The 19203-nt window shown below is 31.8% G+C and overlaps 1 protein-coding gene across 1 annotated transcript in view; it reads left to right on the forward strand.

Moving 5' to 3' along the window:
* Positions 1-19203, forward strand: part of LOC145293266 (ras-related GTP-binding protein A-like) — a 48364-nt gene that overhangs the window by 15261 nt on the left and 13900 nt on the right. Inside the window, exons 2-4 of the mRNA XM_080139861.1 lie at positions 7074-7173; positions 10867-10933; positions 15780-16002. Coding sequence (XP_079995987.1) covers positions 7074-7173; positions 10867-10933; positions 15780-16002 — 390 coding nt within the window. The remainder of the gene's footprint in view (positions 1-7073; positions 7174-10866; positions 10934-15779; positions 16003-19203) is intronic.

Raw genomic sequence — 19203 nt, forward strand, 5'->3', positions numbered from 1 at the left:
TTTGCCAGACTTCTTCTTTAGATTTTTAAAGTGACTTTGGGTTGGAAATTACAAAAATCAAATAAAACCTTTCAGCATATTTGACATTTCCAGACACTAAAGCCTCAACATTGGCATTTTTATAAAAATTTAAGGATTTTTTTGTGAATTTGGCAGCAATCTAATCTTAAGTTATGATCAATATCTAGAGCTGAAAAAGGACTTGGATCGACCCATTAGAGTCCATTTTCATGACAGAATGTCAAATTACATCATATAAAAGGATATGGACCCCTACTTCAGTCAAAATGAACAAAAATTAGTCGAAAATTAAAGACTTTGATCCATAATCAAGTTTATCGTAAGAAAATATGTCAAACAAATATAAAACAGACATTTGTTATAACTCCAACTATCGACTTGATCTGTCAAAATAGTTCTGAGTCTTATTTTTCTCCTCCTCAGTGATGAAATATGTTCTACCATTCACTGAAATACTTGGGTCTGCACTCTCATAACGACCTTGCTCAGTGGAATATAGCCTCGATCCCTATTAGTTGGCCAGTGGAATTGATGTGATGGTCCATGTGGATGCAGGAACTTGCAAGTAAGATCTTTCCGTCAATATCCATCAAAAATGCAAGTAATGTAGTCATTGCATTTGAGCAACTCCAGAGTTTCATCTAGCGGCGCAGACATGTCCAGGAAAGAATGGTCGATAAAGATCGTTGTGTCGATAAAGATCGTTGCTCGCTCTGAATAGTAAACTGAGAAGTTGGTTTGAAATAGTGACAGCTCCTTGTATCAGACACAGTATCTCCCAGTTTATATCTCATTTGAAGTTTCTCTCGAACTGAAACCATGTCTTTGTCGATCTTTAGAAACATGATACCAGTGATCAATGATCTGCAAAAATCTGCAACAGCATGAAAGGTGAGTATTTGGTCTTTTATTGGCCTTTGCAAGCTAACACGGAGAACTTTGTGTTTGACAGCCCCACCAATTCCATCACAGGGTGATTTGCCATGGCTAGTTGCAAAAAAATACCCAAGTTGCATCAATTCCAAAATCTGATGAGTGATGGCAAAGGTTAAGAAATGCTTAGAAGTTTTATATTGGCCAGCGCTGAAGTACTCTACGCTCTTGATCCAGGGAAATTTCTCTTTGATGTACAACATTACCATTCTTTGCAGTTCATACACAAAACAGGTGTCATGCTCAAGGTCATCTGAAATGATGCATAATGAGATCTGTCAAAGTTTCCCATTGTTATCTTTATAATAAATTACCACTGGATGCATGGTACACTGGTCTTTGTTCCAGTGATATCCCTGGATCTCATCTTGCACCACGTAGTGATAATTTTCCGCAAAGTCCAGGAGAATGATACATTTGGTCTCAGTTATTTCTTCTCTTTTTTTTTATTTTAGATACTGAGCTTGGCTCCTTGCTGTGAAGGAATGGGTTGTTAGATTATCGACACTGTATACCAACATCTCTATGAAATCATCTACATCAGCCATCTGTGTTCATAGCATTGTCCTATCCGCACTCCCCCACTGACTATATCACATCTCACTGTCAATTTCCAATTCAGTAAATTTATCTCCGATATACTTCTCTAAAGCAGGGAAGCCTGGGCATTTAGGACAACGGTGGACCATACATTCAAGACTATTGGTCTTGCAAACTACCAAGGCCATCAAATCTTTGTATGTGATATTAAAATTGGGACTTTCAATTGGTACATTAGCAGCACTCTCATCTCTGGATTCTTCAGCTTTCCTTCTGAGCTGAGTCTTGACAGCTGAAACAAAACAGTCAACAAGCAATTTGATGGTGGGTGCAAACACAAACTGAATGAGAACCTGATGTCAAGACGGTGACACACCATTGTGGACGGAGCTCACAGAACTTTGAAAGACCTATTTTGTGTTCAGGATACCTTTCTTTGTAAGCTACATAAAGCTCCTTAATGTTACATAATAGCAGCCATTTCTGGACATGAACTTTGTTACCAATGCTCACAAAATCTTTTCCTCTAAGCATTAAGCATGAAAATTCACCGTCCTCATAGAAAGCCAAGACAGAATTGATAACTTCTTTTAAGAGACCTCTCCCGTTCTTCTGTGACAATGAAAGAATACTTTTATCATTTTTCAGTTGCCGTGCTTCATGTACTATATATTCAGAGACATTGAAATATTCAGACACCTCTTTTCGAGACAAACTTTCTGGAGCTAAAGTCATCGACTGGATCTTCTCACTGGTTTTCATTTCTTTATTCTCAAGTTTGGCCTTCATTGCATCCAACGATCATGATCCTTTGCCTTTGCCACTAAATCCGTTTGATTCGTTTGGCTGCTAATAGGGCTTCCTAATTCAGGGCTAGAGATGTTAAGGACTTTGGCAGCTGCCTCTACTTGCATTTCATAGCTTCTTTCTAATTTCTCTCTGACAATATTGATTTTTGTTCGCTTTTGCATTCTACCGGTTTTTATAGGAGATATATCAAACATCATTAGACTGTCATTCAGTTTCTCTCTCTTTTGTTCAATTTGTGACTCATTTTCAAGGTTTTGATTGTCACTTTCTTGTTTCACTTGGATCTTCTAACTGTTTGGCAGCTGCTTCACAGTGATGGCAAAGCTTCCAGCCAGGAACAACATGATAGCCCTTCTGCTTTAGCATCTCGGCCATGTCTAACTTGATAGCACGATCACCCTCTACCTTCTTTTTGTGCTTCAAAAAGATGTTGCAGCACTTTGTTTATTTTTTTCTTAAAGTAATGCTCCAAATGAAGTTCGTGATACCTGCAAATGTTAGCAACAATTTCATCAGTGAATGTGACACTAGCTCTTAATTTGAGTACAGTTCGTACATCATGCTCTAATGCAGTTATTGGCGTTGAAGATGGCTTCAGATTGCGGTGACATGCACTATCATTAGTAATCCAAAAGAACATTGAGGAGCACTTTTCATAGATCTCCTCCCTCTCTTTTCCTTGTTTCAGAAGATATTCTTAATTTATTGCTCTGGAAGAAAGATGTGAAATAATTACAATCTGATAATAAAAATAATAATTCACAATGAGCAGAATATGCAATACCCAACTGCAACATTAAAAGATTTACAGACAGTATAAAACACAAATGATGTTGCAACAGTAGCACATTCTTGATCAGAAACAAAGGCAATGTAATCAAAGAAATGAAATTTGCAAAAAGTAATATTTATCTTCTTAGTTTCTGACCATTCAAATTTGATAATGAAAAAAGATTTATTATGGTCATTTCTAAAGTGTGAAATTCAACTGCATGTATTTCAAGGTGTTACAGAACTGCAATGCTGGGGTATAAGAAATTCTATTTTAACCATTATTATGCCTTGAGGTTAGTGGGCTAAACAATGATTTAGTAAGAAACCATAAAAAAGTGACCGGAAAGAATAAACTTGGATTATTGACAAACTTAGAAGTTCACACCAAAGAATGCATTATTAGACCAATGCAACGAGTAAATAGCCTGAAAGAGAAGAAAATTAATCATAGCAGCGATGAAATATAACTATGAGACCGTCATAACTAGCCAAAGAGACACACCCATTTATCAAAAAGGGTTTCATGTGAAAGTGTTTCTTCTGCTGAAGATTACCCTTTACAAATATATATCATGTTTTTGAGAGCCACGAATGTTGACTTCCCTGTTTGTCTTTGACAGTATTTAACATCATGCTCAGGTAATAACTCTGAACACACTGTGTTGAAAATGTATCACCAGAAACAGAACAAAATTGGTCAATCAAAAACAGAACATAACAGCAAGAAATCATAGCATGAATTTTCTACTTCACAACTGAAGTCAATCTAATGTCATTTGAGTGAAACTGATCAAGAAAAAGTATATCCATTTGAATCAACATGAAACAATCAGAACTGAAGTCAATGTAGTGTCTTTTGAGTGAAAATAAACAGGAAAAAGAACATTTAAATCAACATTTAAAAAAAGAAGCATAGGACATTATTCGGGTATCATATGATAGAGGAAGTTGCTCTAATTGACACTCAAACTTGATTACTCAGGTGGACATGATTCTGAACAGCTTAAATGCATTGATTGAAAGCTCATAATACAAGGATTTGCTGATTTAATGGTTTAGAAACCATGATCCAACTGTCTAAAAATTATGAACTGCATGGCACGATTGTATGGTATGTGCCTGAAGAATACAATATCTTATACAATTGTATGGTATGTGCTAAAATACACAATATCTTATACGATTGTATGGTATGTGCTAAAAAACACAATATCTTATACGATTGTATGGTATGTGCTAAAAAACACAATATCTTATACGATTGTATGGTATGTGCTAAAAAACACAATATCTTATACGATTGTATGGTATGTGCTAAAAAACACAATATCTTATACGATTGTATGGTATGTGCTAAAAAACACAATATCTTATACGATTGTATGGTATGTGCTAAAAAACACAATATCTTATACGATTGTATGGTATGTGCTAAAAAACACAATATCTTATACGATTGTATGGTATGTGCTAAAAAACACAATATCTTATACGATTGTATGGTATGTGCCTGAAGGTATAAATAAAAAACACGATATCTTATTCCCACTGACTTTTTGGTCAACTGAGTCGACTCTACACTACCCCTAGTAACAATTCATCCGCACATAAAAGAATACTGTTATCATGATCAGTACTATTCTACTGCACATTTTCAATTAGATCTTCTAAACATAAAAGAGAAGGAAAGAGAGGGTTAGATCTTGCCTCAGTATGGTAATGAGCAGAATGTTATGCTTAAAATGAAAATGTGACCACTTCATTCATATCTGAATCTTACCTTACATCTTTCCTCTAAATTTTAAGCTGTTGCTATCTGCAAATCTAAAGATAATGGCCAAATGTTGTTTTTTTTGAAGAACTCGAATGTCCAAAACTTGTACATAATTGTCCATATGTTCATATATGTGTCAAAAATCCTTTATTTTCGACTACTTTTTGTTCATTTTGACTGAAGTAGGGGTCCATATCCTTTTATATGATGTAATTTGACATTATATCATGAAAATGGACTCTAATGGGTCGATCCAAGTCCTTTTTCAGCTCTAGATATTGATCATAACTTAAGATTAGATTGTTGCTAAATTCACCAAAAAATCCTTAAATTTTTATAAAAATGCCAATTTTGAGGCTTTAGTGTCTGGAAATGTCAAATATGCCAAAAGGTTTTATTTGATTTTTGTAATTTCCAACCCAAAGTCACTTTAAAAATCCAAAGAAGTCTGGCAAAGCACCACAGGTTTTTTTTCTCAGCAAAATATTGCCCCAAACAAGCTCTAAAAAAGTGCTGCGGCACCACCTAAAATGATAAAAATAAGGTACTTCCTCTCATTTGCCATCTTTCTAACCATGATTTTTGGATTCCTTGTCCTCAAAACTTTGCCTGTGTGAATTTTTAGCTCCAAAGCTTTATTTTTTGCAACAGAAATGTAAATTTTGTAAAACACTGGGGGGTCGAAAATTCTACGTCATGACATAGCAAATTTTGATTTCCAGGCCGAAACCGACTGTGAAAAAAAAAATGTTCCTCAAATCCAACTGGGCTGAAATTGCAGATTTCTTTTAGTTTTAACCCAAAGTTTGTATGGTGTAAATATGAAAAAAATCCAAGAGGGGGTGCGTCGGGGCTGGATGAATTGAGCTGGAATAACCCAATGGACGTTTTGTCAATGTGCGTTTTCATTGTCATATCAGATAATTGCTTTCATTTGGACACTCCTCTTATAAAGGGAGAGCTGGGTTTCCCCCAACACATTGGGGAAACAAAACCAGACAAAGTTGGGTAAAAAAAACAAACCCAAAAGAACTATCCCGCAATAAAATTAAGTGCAGAATTCCGCACGCACCTGCCACTTTTCATTCCCTGTGGTGTGATGTTTGAGCTCATTAAATACGCACCTTTTGTCACATCACTTATAATGCTTTTATTTCACACATCCTCACTTCTCTGCCATCGTAGCATGGCGGGAAGTCCTCAACCTATTAACCTCAAGGGTTCGGGTTCAAGCCTATCTACCTACCAAAACATTTTTTTTTTTTTTTTCACCTCCAAACACCCTGGCAACACCGGATACCCCTGCTAGTCTATAATATGAATCTCAACTGTCTGTTTAAATGTATGTATGTATATCTGCCTAAAACTTTAAACAGAAGCGAAGGATTCTCACGAGATCAGTATTGTTTTGAAGCTCGACCCTTCAGATGACAAATATCAAAAAAACTGGCCTAAAACATTAATTCCACCCTCAAGTGGGCACTTTTCTACAAGGAGGGGCACTTTTTTTGCCGATATTTTCAAAAGTCATCTTTTTTTCTGATTGACTAGCTTTAATTTAAATATTCGTCACTTCAAGTTTGACGATGTGTGCAACAGCGAAGACATCAGGGTTTTTTTTCTTGTTCTTTTCCTCCTTCGCAGTACAGGTTTGAGCCTGCTTGCCTATTACCACTTCTTTTTTTTGTTTGTTCAACACACACTTCCAAACACCCGTGCAACACCAGGCATCCAGGCTAGTCATTATATATAAGTTATTCTTTTCTATGATTCAGGTGGCTCCCAGTCATCCATTTTTGCTGTCAGCCTGTATTTGAATGAAGCAGTGTTTAAAGTTAGATTTGTATGAGTAAATTAAAAAAAAAAAAAAATAATGGTAAAAAATCAAATGTTATTTCACCAAATGTATCCTCCCAAACCCTGTACTTCATAGGAGAGCACCTGTTCAGGTTTATTTGCATAAAGCTGAACTTGCACATGAAAGAATACAAGATGAACTTTCGTGAATTAATATAGAAACCCTTTTATGACCTCATCTTTTCGATTGAATGCATCCAAAGAATATTCTTGCTAATTTGTGTAACCTTAAAATTAAGACATTGTTTTTTCCATTTGTTTTCTATTTCTAATTTCGGAAAAGCATAATCTACCATATTGGAAATAATGAAACATTTTTTTAGTTCACATTGTTATTTTTTTGTGTTATCTTATTTATTTTTAGGTTCTCCTCATGGGGAAGAGTGGGTCTGGAAAGACCAGTATGAGGTCCATTATCTTTGCCAATTATATTGCTAGAGATACACGAAGACTAGGAGCCACAAGTAAGTACAGACCTTTTCGTCGATTTTGTTTTTCGAAATAATTACAAATCATTCTTACAATCGAGAAGGAAGTTTGTATTTTATCAAAAATCAATATGTAAGCAATCAGGAAATGCCAAAAGAGAAGCAATCAGCATATAGTTTTACAAGAAATCAAATGCTGTCAGGAAAATGAAATCTTGGAGATATTGGCCTTCAAATATTAAATATCATAGTGGGAATAAAAAAAAGATGCATTTCAGAGAAACTTGAAATGAAATAATGACATTAATTGCTTTCCACACAAAACAAATATTAAAATAAATACATAAATATTAAAATAAATACGTAAATATTAAAATAAAATAAATACGTAAATATTAAAATAAAATAAATACATAAATATTAAAATAAAATAAATACATAAATATTAAAATAAATACGTAAATATTAAAATAAAATAAATACGTAAATATTAAAATAAAATAAATACACAAAAATATTAAAATAAATACACAAAAATATTAAAATAAATACACAAATATTAAAATAAATACACAAATATTAAAATAAATACACAAATATTAAAATAAATACACAAATATTAAAATAAATACACATTAAAATAAATACACATTAAAATAAATACACATTAAAATAAATACACAAATATTAAAATAAATACACAAATATTAAAATAAATACTAAAATACGTAAATATTGAAATAAAATAAATACATAAATATTAAAATAAATACATAAATATTAAAATAAATACACATTTATTAAAATAAATAAATATTAAAATAAATACACATTTATTAAAATAAATAAATATTAAAATAAATATACAAATATTAAAATAAATAAATATTAAAATAAATACACAAATATTAGAATAAATACATAAATATTAAAATAAATAAATATTAAAATAAATAAATAAGTATTAAAATAAATATGTAAATCTGAAAATCAAATAGATATGTAAATCTTAAAATAAATATTAAAATAAGTATGTAAATAAAATAAACTTGTAAATTTTAAAATAAATATTAAAATAAAATAAATATGTAAATATTGAAATAAAATAAATACATAAATATTAAAATAAATATGTTAGTATTGAAATCAAATAAATACATAAATATTAAAATAAAACACTAATATGAATTAATAAAAAAATTTTTTTTTGATATTTGATTCATATTAATCAGGACAAATGTAAAAACTTATTTCCTTTTTTGTACTGATTTCATGAATATTTGTTTTGGGGCGATTAATCAGAATCAAGAATTGGAGCAATCAGAATTTTGGGGGTATTAGAATTAGTATAGAAATCAAGGAAAATTTGAGTCCAATTTCTTTTTCCTGAAACGATTTTAATTTTTTGCATTATTGTTTGAAACTTTAAGTTTTCATTGCTTATACGAATGATAAATAAAAAATATTGATTTTAAACTAGCAGTAAAATTAAAATCTATAAAGCCATAATTTTTGGAAAAATGGAATCTGTAAAATTGGCATAAGTGAAAAATAAAGATGGAAATCTAATATACAATGCATAAATCTCCAACGGGAAAATAACAAGAAAAGAGGTAATAACAGTATTCAAATAATCTGATTCTAAAAATAGTCTTTCTTATAGATAAAAAAGAATTTATAGGGAAATGTTTTACATCACACCGGCAAGGGAGATTAAATCTCAATCATTTCTTATTAAAAAAAAACAACTAAAATAACAATTATTGACATCTGGAAATGTAGCTCTGTGGTAGAGCATTCAACTACAGATAGATTAATCCCCTGTTCAATCCCAGGTGTACCTCACTTTTAAAAATTTTTTTTCTTATTTATGATAAAAGTACCATTTAAAATCGCTGCAAATCATTTCTTCGTTTGCATATTCTAAAACTAAACATTATTCAGAAGTGAATTTCCAGAGCATTCATCATTAAGCCCAAGTATCACAGCTGAACTGATATTGTAAACAAACAGACGGAATTTGACGCTGCCTTCACTGATGTAAGGCCGTATTATCTGAATTGTAAGTAAAAAAAAAACTGTTCAAATCAATAAAAAAAACGTTTCATAATGTAATGATTTCTATTTCAGTTAACGGATAGCGTTTCACATGTTTAAAGTTTAACAAAGTTAAAACGCATTCTTGTCAAAAGGAAAGAAAAATGAAATAAAATAAACACATAAATAAATAAATAAGTAATCAAAATAAATATAAATAAAATAAAATATAAATTACTAATTAATAAATATAATAAAATAAATAGGAATGTGAATGACACACACACACACACACATACATATATATATATATATATATATATATATATATATATATATAGTCATCCACATAAGTACTGTTTCGCTGTTTCACAGCTCATCAGTGCGGCTAGACAGGCAACCACCTCAAGCCAGGATTGAAACCCGACTGTCTGTATGGCAGTCAAGGCTCCTAACTATTACGCTATTGGCGGCCGCTGAATGAGTAGTGAATATAACGATGTTTTGACATCGTCCGATATATATATATATATATATAGATAGATAGATGTATGTATGTATGCGACCTGGCAAAACCACAAGAGACAACCAAGCCAACAAAAAACTAAGCAAAATTCATCCTGAAGCAGCAAAACTGAAGCTGGCCTGCCATATACAAATGTAGGCAAATTTAGGCATATTTTATTGGTTTGAAAATATAGGTTCTTTTTTTACCAATTGTCATAAAATTTTCATCATAAAATAGTATTATAATCTTCAATCGAGTTGGCCAAAACGGGTTAAATAACAAGAATAAAAAGATGAGGATAATAGTCTGCAAATAAATAAAATATACAAATTACTCATCTCAAAAGAATTCCAATAATGAAATAATGGTCTTATTATTTACACTAAAAAAAATAGTGTATTTAAACAAATTATTTCAGTTATAGTCAAAAGCTGACATTATTGAAGAAATTTATTTTTTAAATAGTGCATGTGGAAAAAGAGTTGCATAATTGATACGAAAACGATGCTGAAATAAATATCAGTATGTGCATGTAAGTTTCACAAGTAACAGTTATTTCCCCCTTTATTGTGAATTTTTAAATGTATTTCAAAATAGGTTTTAAAATAGGGTTATTGCATGTGCTGTCGGGCAGAATGTTAATAAATATCATTTCCGGTCAATTTTACTTAAGGCGGTATAATATGTTAATAGTTTATATATTTGTAGACCGTTATCTTCATCTTCATAGTTGTTGATTCATGACGTTTCGGGCAGCTATTCCTCTGGCCTTTGTCAGGTGGTTAACTGCGATGGAATAGTTATGCTGAATCTCTTAACTGTATCCTCAATAATTACTGCCTTCCATAGTTGTCATCTTACCACATTTTGGCCAACTAATCCATTGACTGGTTTTGGGTAGGATTGAAACCGCCGTCTTCAGACAATGCTTACCTGGAACCATAGAGACTCAATGTCTCTATCAACTGCGCCACGGACCTCGAAGGCCAGAGGAATAGTTGGCCAAGATGTCATGAAGCAACTATGAAGATAAGGATAACAGCCCGCAAATAAATCTAAAAATTACTCGTCTCCAAGGATTCCAATAATAAAAAATGTTAATTGCTGTATATTTGTGTGCGTCTTATTTTTTTAACAATGTTTAAAAAATTTAATTGAAAACGTTTTTGTTTTTAATTTTTCAGTTGATGTCGAGCATTCACACATTCGGTTCCTTGGCAATTTGGTTCTCAATCTCTGGGACTGTGGAGGGTATGAAATATTCATTTTATTTGCATGCACCTTTTTTCTTTCCTTGTCAGATTCTGACATTTCTATTATGTTAAATAAACTTATTTCATATTCACTTTTGATTTCTGTTTATCAGAAGTCTTGCCAGTGTATACTGGGGAAAATCTAGTTTAATTGATAACCTTTGTTAATTACGAGGTAAATAAAAACATACCTCTTTCCTTTAAATAATTTTCATACAGGGAATCTGGGGTGTGCCCCCATGTTTTGACAAGCTTCTGGGTTTGATCTTTACTCCTGATCTGAAATGGAACACGTACATCAAGTCTGTTGCCAAGGTCGCTGGAAAAATGGTGGGATCCTTCTACTGCTCCAGAAGATATCTCACTACTGATGCAATTCTCTATCTATATAAAAGCCAAGTACGTCCAAGGATGGAATACTGCTTCCACATCTGGGTAGGAGCTGCTAAAAACAGCCTATCCTGCCTTGATAGAGTACAAAATAGACTTTGTGGCTTGGTGGGGGACGCCCTTTTCTCTTCCCTGCAACCTCTCTCCCACAGAAGAGACGTTGCGAGCCTATCTTTGTTTTATCATTATTTCCATGGCAGGTGCTCATCTGAGCTGCAATCTCTGGTCCCCCCCTCGCCAATCTTTCACGATAAACACCCGTCTAGCGTAAACCACTAGCAGTGTCAGAAATTTCGTGAAAATAGTGAATAATTCCACCCCATCTTTCCAAGCTTATAACTCCTCGAAAAATGTAATTCAAGCCCTAATTTTTTTTTTCAATTAAAGGAGCAAGGACTAAGGTTTTATTAAAAAAAAAAAACAAAAAAAAACAATGTTTTTTTTTTAAAAAAAAGGTTTTAAACTTCGGACTTTACAGGTAAATTTCTAAAAAAGCGATTTTTTTTGTTTGTTTTAAATTTGAATATATTATTTATTGACCTTTTCTCTTCAATTTGTGATATATAAAACTCCCCGATATAATTAATTATTTACTTTTTAATAGACATTTCAAAATAAGAGGCGTGAATTATTCGACCCCCTGTCTTTTCAAGCTTATAACTCCTCGAAAAATGTAATTCAAGCCCTAATTATTTTTTCAATTAAAGGAGCAAGGACCAAGGTTTCATTTAAAAAAAAAAAAAAAGACAAAAAAAGACAAAAAAAAACAATGTGTTCTTATAAAATAAGGTTTTAAACTTCGGACTTTACAGGTAAATTTCTAAAAAAGCGATTTTTTTTTTTGTTTTAAATTTGAATATATTATTTATTGACCCTTTCTCTTCAATTTGTGCGACACAAATTAATTATTTACTTTTTAATAGACATTTCAAAATGGGTGACACTTGGGGGGGGGCCTGAATTTAAAAAAAAACGTTTGTCTAAAATATTATATTCGGTTTATTGGAAAGAACATAAAATTTCACATTGACCCTGAAAATATCGTAAAAATAGAATCAATAGAAAAATTTTGATAGATTTTTAAAGTTTAAAAATTGAAAAATATTGAGTTTGGAAAATTCATTACTGTTTTTAAAAAAAAAAAAAAATATTTCTATTACTTTTAAAACAACTGTAATAGTTTATTTTGGAAGTATAATCCATAAAGAAAATAAATAACCCACTTTTAACTTTTTTATATTGTATTCGCAGTTTCGTGTTAGGGGTGTCAAAAATTCCTACAAAAATTCTGATACTGCTAGTAAACCACTGTCGATAATTTTCTCCACTCTTTATCTGTGTCTAAATCAAACCGTAGATTCCATGAACAAAGCTTCTTTCTTAGAACTACACGCCTGTGGAACTCTCTACCGCTTGCCTGTTTCCCTCCTGACTTCAACATGGATATTTTCAAGTCCAACATAAACAAATTCCTGATGAACCGCCCCCTTAAGTAATGACACTTTATCGAATCCCCAATACTAATGAATACTGTAACACTATCCCATTGATTACTGTACACAAAATAACCCTTATTCCCGAGTGGCTTCTGGGCCTTGATAAGTGGTGACCTCCGAAAAAAAAAAAAAAAAAAAAAAAAAAGTCATACCAACGGTTGACAAAAGGAAAAAAAAAATCAATTAACACTTCACATGTTTAGCCTTGCACATGGAGATGCAAAGGACACATCTGTTTATTTATATTACAAAACGAAGAGAAAAAAGCACATAATGCACTCGTTTTATATGCAGTCAAAGGGTAGATAACTCCAAGTTACCTAAAACCCTAACTCACATGTCAGCACAAACCGGAGAAGGGGAGGCAACTCTTCACAGCATTAAAAACATGACTGCAGTTAAAAAAATCTCACATTGACAATTCCAACAGAAAAATTTCTGGGTTGTTTTACTGTACACATAGATTCGAAAATGTTGTCAAAACACAAATATATAACAAATAAATGTTATCAAAGGCAAGATAAGTTACTTTTCTACCTAACTTGATATGTTTTTAGTGTTTTTATTTAATGTAACATGTTTATTCAGCTAAAAACCCACCAGCAGTATTTTGTCTAATTTTTTTTATTTTTAACTCCTTTTCCCAAACTTACCGTGTCCAAGAGAGAGAGTCGGTCGCCATTTTTAACTTTCCAATACATCGGTAAACACTATGTTTTTCGAGCTGAATAAGCATTAAAAAATATCCAATTAGGTAGAAAAGTAACTGATCTTGCCGTTGATAACATTTATTTGTTATATATTTATTTTTTTTGACAACTTTTTCGAATCTTCGTGTATAGTAATACAAACCCAAAATTCCTTCTGACGAATACTTTTGCAATTCCAGTTTAGTTTCAACCCTTTACCGCCAGAATTTTTTAATCATGAGACCCACACGATGCAACTGACGCACAAGCATAAACAAACCCCTCATTCACTTGTTGAACCATGCCTGTACTTTGAAGACCAGTTGAGCTGACAAGCCATAAGAGTAAGAAATATTGTTTTTTTGAAAGGCGACTTGACAGTACAATTTGGCGGTAAAGGGTTAAAACGCTGTATAAAAAGTCTAATCTTTACTTTAAAATGTTTCTTTTTCGTAATGGTTTTATTTTTATTAAAATGTTATAATCAAAATATATTTTTTAGTCTTTACTTTGAAATGTTTTTCTTGAATGGTTTTATATAATAAAAAAATAGAATACCTTTGCATTTACCTACCCACTGCATTGGTATTATCGGGTTTGTATTACTGTACACATAGATTCGAAAAAGTTGCCAAAAAACAAATATAGAACAAATAAATCTTATCGAAGGCAAGATAAGTTACTTTTCTACCTAACTGGATATATTTTTTGTGTTTTTATTCAGTGTAACATGTTTATTCAGCTCGAAAAACATGCAATGTTTACCGATGTATTGGAAAATTCAAAATGGCAGCCGACTGTCTCTCGGAGAGGGTACGTTTGGGAAAAGGTATTATAAATAATAAACTAGACAAAATACTGTTAGAAATTCGCTCACTATATGTTACCGTGACATAAGTTGACATGTATTCGGTTGTTTTCTAACAGTATTTTGTCTAGTTTATTATTTATAATACCTTTTCCCAAACGTACCCTCTCCGAGAGACAGTCGGCTGCCATTTTGAATTTTCCAATACATCGGTAAACATTGCATGTTTTTCGAGTTGAATAAACATGTTACACTGAATAAAAACACAAAAAATATATCCAGTTAGGTAGAAAAGTAACTTATCTTGCCGTTGATAACATTTATTTGTTCTATATTTGTTTTTTGACAACTTTTTCGAATCTATGTGTACAGTAAAACAAACCTTTTGATGACAACTGATGTTTTTAGGGAGGGAGAATCTAAGGGGAATAATTCATACTATGACAACCGCAATTTCTACAAAGTTGGTTTGAGCTCGCAAAAGGTCGACTGAGCGTTCCTCAATTTTAAATGAACACGCTCTCTGTTTTTAGCTAATATACGAATCTATGAAGGCTACTGTTTTTATAAATTGGAAGATATAAAAACATTAATTTTAATCACGTAGGTTAGGGTTTGATTTATGGTTAGATGTTTATAATTTTATTTATGGTATTTCTATGGTTTCCCTGTTTATCATTATAATTTTCTTGTAGCGGTTTAATGTGTCATGATCGGCCGCTCCCAGTTATTCCCATCAGCAGTTGAGCACACCTGAGAAACTTTGTGAGAACTACGGGTCGGTAAATGACGATTTACCAAAAATATATTTAAAAAGTTTACATTATATAGTTTTTACTTTTAATTGTATTTTTAAAAGTATCTTGTAGTAAAAAATATTTTATTTTAAATCTTTTAATTTTTAAATATCTATCAACTGATGAATATATATATATATTTATTTTTCAAAGTAAAGGCTAATTTTCGTTTTTTTTATATTTTATTAAAAATAAAGCCCTTCAGAAAAAATTTCAAAATCAATTTTTTATGCAGAGTTTTAAAACTGAAATTACATGAATAATTTGACTAACGAGTTTTATCTATTTCACCATAAGAGATCATCAATGGCTACCAAAAATACTTAATCGCTAAAAATCGTAAAATTTTATTTTTTTAAATTAGAAAAAAAGCTATTAGGTTGGTGCAAAAATATTGTTTTTTTACGTATATATATTTGGCAAAAAACATTATTTTTGCACCAACCTAATACTTGATCAATTTACATGATTTTTGGAATGTAATATCTTTGTTCCATAGTATGTACACCATGAAGTTTTTTTTTTCTGTATTTTTTTTTTAATGTGCTTTTAAATAAGCTACTAAAATTTACTTGATGAATATATATAATTTTTGGAATGCGACATAAATAATTAAGAACAAACGTTTTTATTTGCGTTTTTATTGTATTTATTTATTTTCTAGTCAAGAAGCATTCATGGAAAACTATTTTGCCAGCCAGAGAGACAACATTTTTCGTAATGTTGAGGTGTTAATCTATGTGTTTGATGTTGAAAGTCGAGAATTGGAAAAAGACATGCATTATTATCAATCATGTTTGGAGGCCATCTTGCAGAATTCCCCAGAGGCCAAGGTCTTTTGTTTAGTGCACAAAATGGATTTGGTGCATGAGGAACAGAGGGACAGTGTAAGTAGGATTCAAAGACTAGTTATTTAGTGTTTCTTTCTTTCTTTTCTTTATTTTATTTTTTTCTTTATTACTTTTTTCTTTTCTTTATTACCGTTACATGAAAAATGCTTGTCCCCTTTTTCATGCATTTAAAAATAAAGAGAATTAGTAAATTAGAGAAAACGGGAATCGAACCCTGGAGTTAAGTTTTAAAGAACAATAGGTTTTAAATGGAATGTCCAGTAAATTGTTGATTCTGATAAAATAAATAATAAATATAATTTTGGCTGGAAGTTATTCATTGTTAGAAAGAATGTTGGATAATAAAAAAATGGGTTATATGAATTAGATACGTAGGTTGAATTCCTTTGTGAAAACAACAAAGGAAAAATGGGAAATCAGAATGTTTCGAAACGTGCAGGTCGCACATATTGATGGCATGTGAGATGTGGTCACGTTGGCTGGACATGCATGGATTTCTCAATATAGGAAGTGAGAGTTAGTTAGAAGAAAAGGTCAGAAGGGAGGCTGAGAGTCAGACGAGAGTCCGACCAGTTCGAATCTGGGCCCGTCTGGAAGCGAGAGGGTTTTAAAAAGAAAAAGAAAATGTAAGAAGAAACTTTGAATTCCTGGATGCAAGCCATTGACCGGTCAAGTGGAAGAATAAATGCTCATCATGTTTTTATAACTGCCGTTTCCTGTGTCCATCATTACATTAATATTGTCAAATTATACATAAGAACTATCCGAAATTCATCATCTAAAAAATATGTTTAGAAAGTATATGTGTCATTCTATTTATGTTATATAAACACTCCCGTTCATACGAACTGTCAAAGCATAAATGCCAACCTCTCAATCTATCGGCATAAATGCCAACCTATCGGTCTATCTATTGAGATATGAAAACACTTCTCAAAATGTATTTGTATTCAATCTCTCTCATTTATAAACTCTCACTCTCTTTATAATTTTGGCTGGAAGCAATTCATTGTTAGAATGTTGGATAATAAAAAATGGGTTATATGAATTAGATATGTAGGTTGAATTCCTTTGTGAAAACAACAAAGGAAAAATGGGAAATCAGAATGTTTCGAAGCGTGCAGGTCGCGCATGTTGATGGCACGTGAGATGTGGTCACATTGGCCGGACATGCATGGATTTCTCAATATAGGAAGTGAGAGTTAGTTAGAAGAAAAGGTCAGAAGGGAGGCAGAGAGTCTGAGAGTCCGACCAGTTCGAATCTGGGCCCGTCTGGAAGCGAGAGGGTTTTAAACAGAAAAAAAAAAATGTAAGAAGAAACTTTGAATTCCTGGATGCAAGCCATTGACCGGTCAAGTGGAAGAATAAATGCTCATCATGTTTTTATAACTGCCGTCTCCTGTGTCCATCATTACATGAAAAAGGTATTGTCAAATTATACATAAGAACTATCCGAAATTCATCTAAAAAATATGTTTAGAAAGTATATGTGTCATTCTATTTATGTTATATAAACACTCCCATTCATACAAACTGTCAAAGCATAAATGCCAACCTCTCAATCTATCGGCATAAATGCCAACCTATCGGTCTATCTATTGAGATATGAAAACACTTCTCAAAATGTATTTATATGCAATCTCTCTCATTTATAAACTCTCTCTCTCTTTATATACACCTGTTAATGTCTCCATATCTCACAACATGATCACACACATGAACCTCAAAGATCTCTTACTTCCATGAACACTCTTAAGACTCTTATCCTTACTAACAAGAACACTTAATAATAATAACACTATATAACATTACTTTTTTCTTTTTTTTTCTTTTTCTTTTTTCTATTCTTTTTTCTTTTCTTTTTTCTTTTCTTTTTTTCTTTCTTTTCTTTTTCTTTTTTTCTTTCTTTTCTTTTTCTTTTTTTCTTTACTCTCGTTTCTCCTTTCTTTTTGTTTTCGCTTTTTCTTATTTTTTTCCGCTTTTCTTTTTTTTTTTTCATTTTTCTTTTTTCTTATTTTTTTACCATTTTATTTTTTTTCCCATTATTCTCATTTTTTCCTTTTTCTTTATTTCCTTTATCCTCCTCCCCTCTATTTTTTTTCCTTTTTTTTTGTATTGCATATTAATTAGCTGTAATATGCTTCTGGAAGTGTAGAATTGTTTACCTATGAATGTGACCATTTAAACACTGCATGACCCTTCCCATGATAGTCAGAAGAAAAAACAACACTTAGTTGAGTATAATGGATTCACATCGAAATAAATAAATTTTAGATTTGAAATTAAAATAATTGTCTTTGCAATCCTTTTTCCATAAGTGTCCAGCAGCCAAATCAGATTTATGTGCTTAACATCATTACTGTGTATATCATACACTAGTATCCCCATTTGAGACATTCAATTTTTTAAAATATGCATTTATTCAAAGGGAGATAACCTCGGTTTAACACTTAAGTTTAATATTTGAAGTTATAGATAAAAACTCAGTGTTTTATTGTTATTTTTGATTTTACATTTTAATGTTGAAGACGTTTTTTTTATAGATACAAGAGAATAAAATCAAACCAAACAAAATTCTCTATTTATTTGCATTGAACCCTTCCCCTAATTTCGGGTGTTTTTTTTTTTTTTTCCTCTACTCATATCAGCCAGGATTAGTCTTCATAAAATATAAAGGACCTTTGTAAAGAAGTTTCTCTAAAATTATTTTCCAAATGATAGTTTGTCTGGTGCTACCATATCAGGCTGTCTGAAGATATTGGCTTCCTGAGACGTGGTCCTGGATATGACCTTAAACTATATCCGATGGGGAGGCCCCAGCTTGCGGGTTTTGGGGAGTGTGGAGCCACCCTTTAATTGCCATTGCTCCCAGGTCCACTCTGACCCGGAGTGGTAGTACCTGTTAGGGTCCCAGCTATGGGTTAAATAGAAACTGACTTGAAAAAAAACAAATATAATCTATTAAAAAACTTTTCTTCAAAATCACGTAATTCGGCATTAAATAACCTAAAAAGGGTTGATATGTCGTAAAACAAACAACCAACCAACCAACCAATCCTAAAACGAAATGCACCTAACATTGATTTTTTTTTTCTACTTCCTTTTGCAAAACTTAATTATGTTCTACAAAAACAACCCGCTTTTTCCCCTTTTTCCTTCTTCCCATTTCCCTGTTCTCTTTCTATCTCCCCCACTTCCGGACTGAACTCATAACTTAAAATGTACCAAACATGTATA

The sequence above is a fragment of the Euprymna scolopes genome, chromosome 14, assembly GCF_053919585.1.
Source record: "Euprymna scolopes isolate OS-2025 chromosome 14, ASM5391958v1, whole genome shotgun sequence".
Classification (NCBI taxonomy): Eukaryota; Metazoa; Mollusca; class Cephalopoda; order Sepiida; family Sepiolidae; genus Euprymna; species Euprymna scolopes.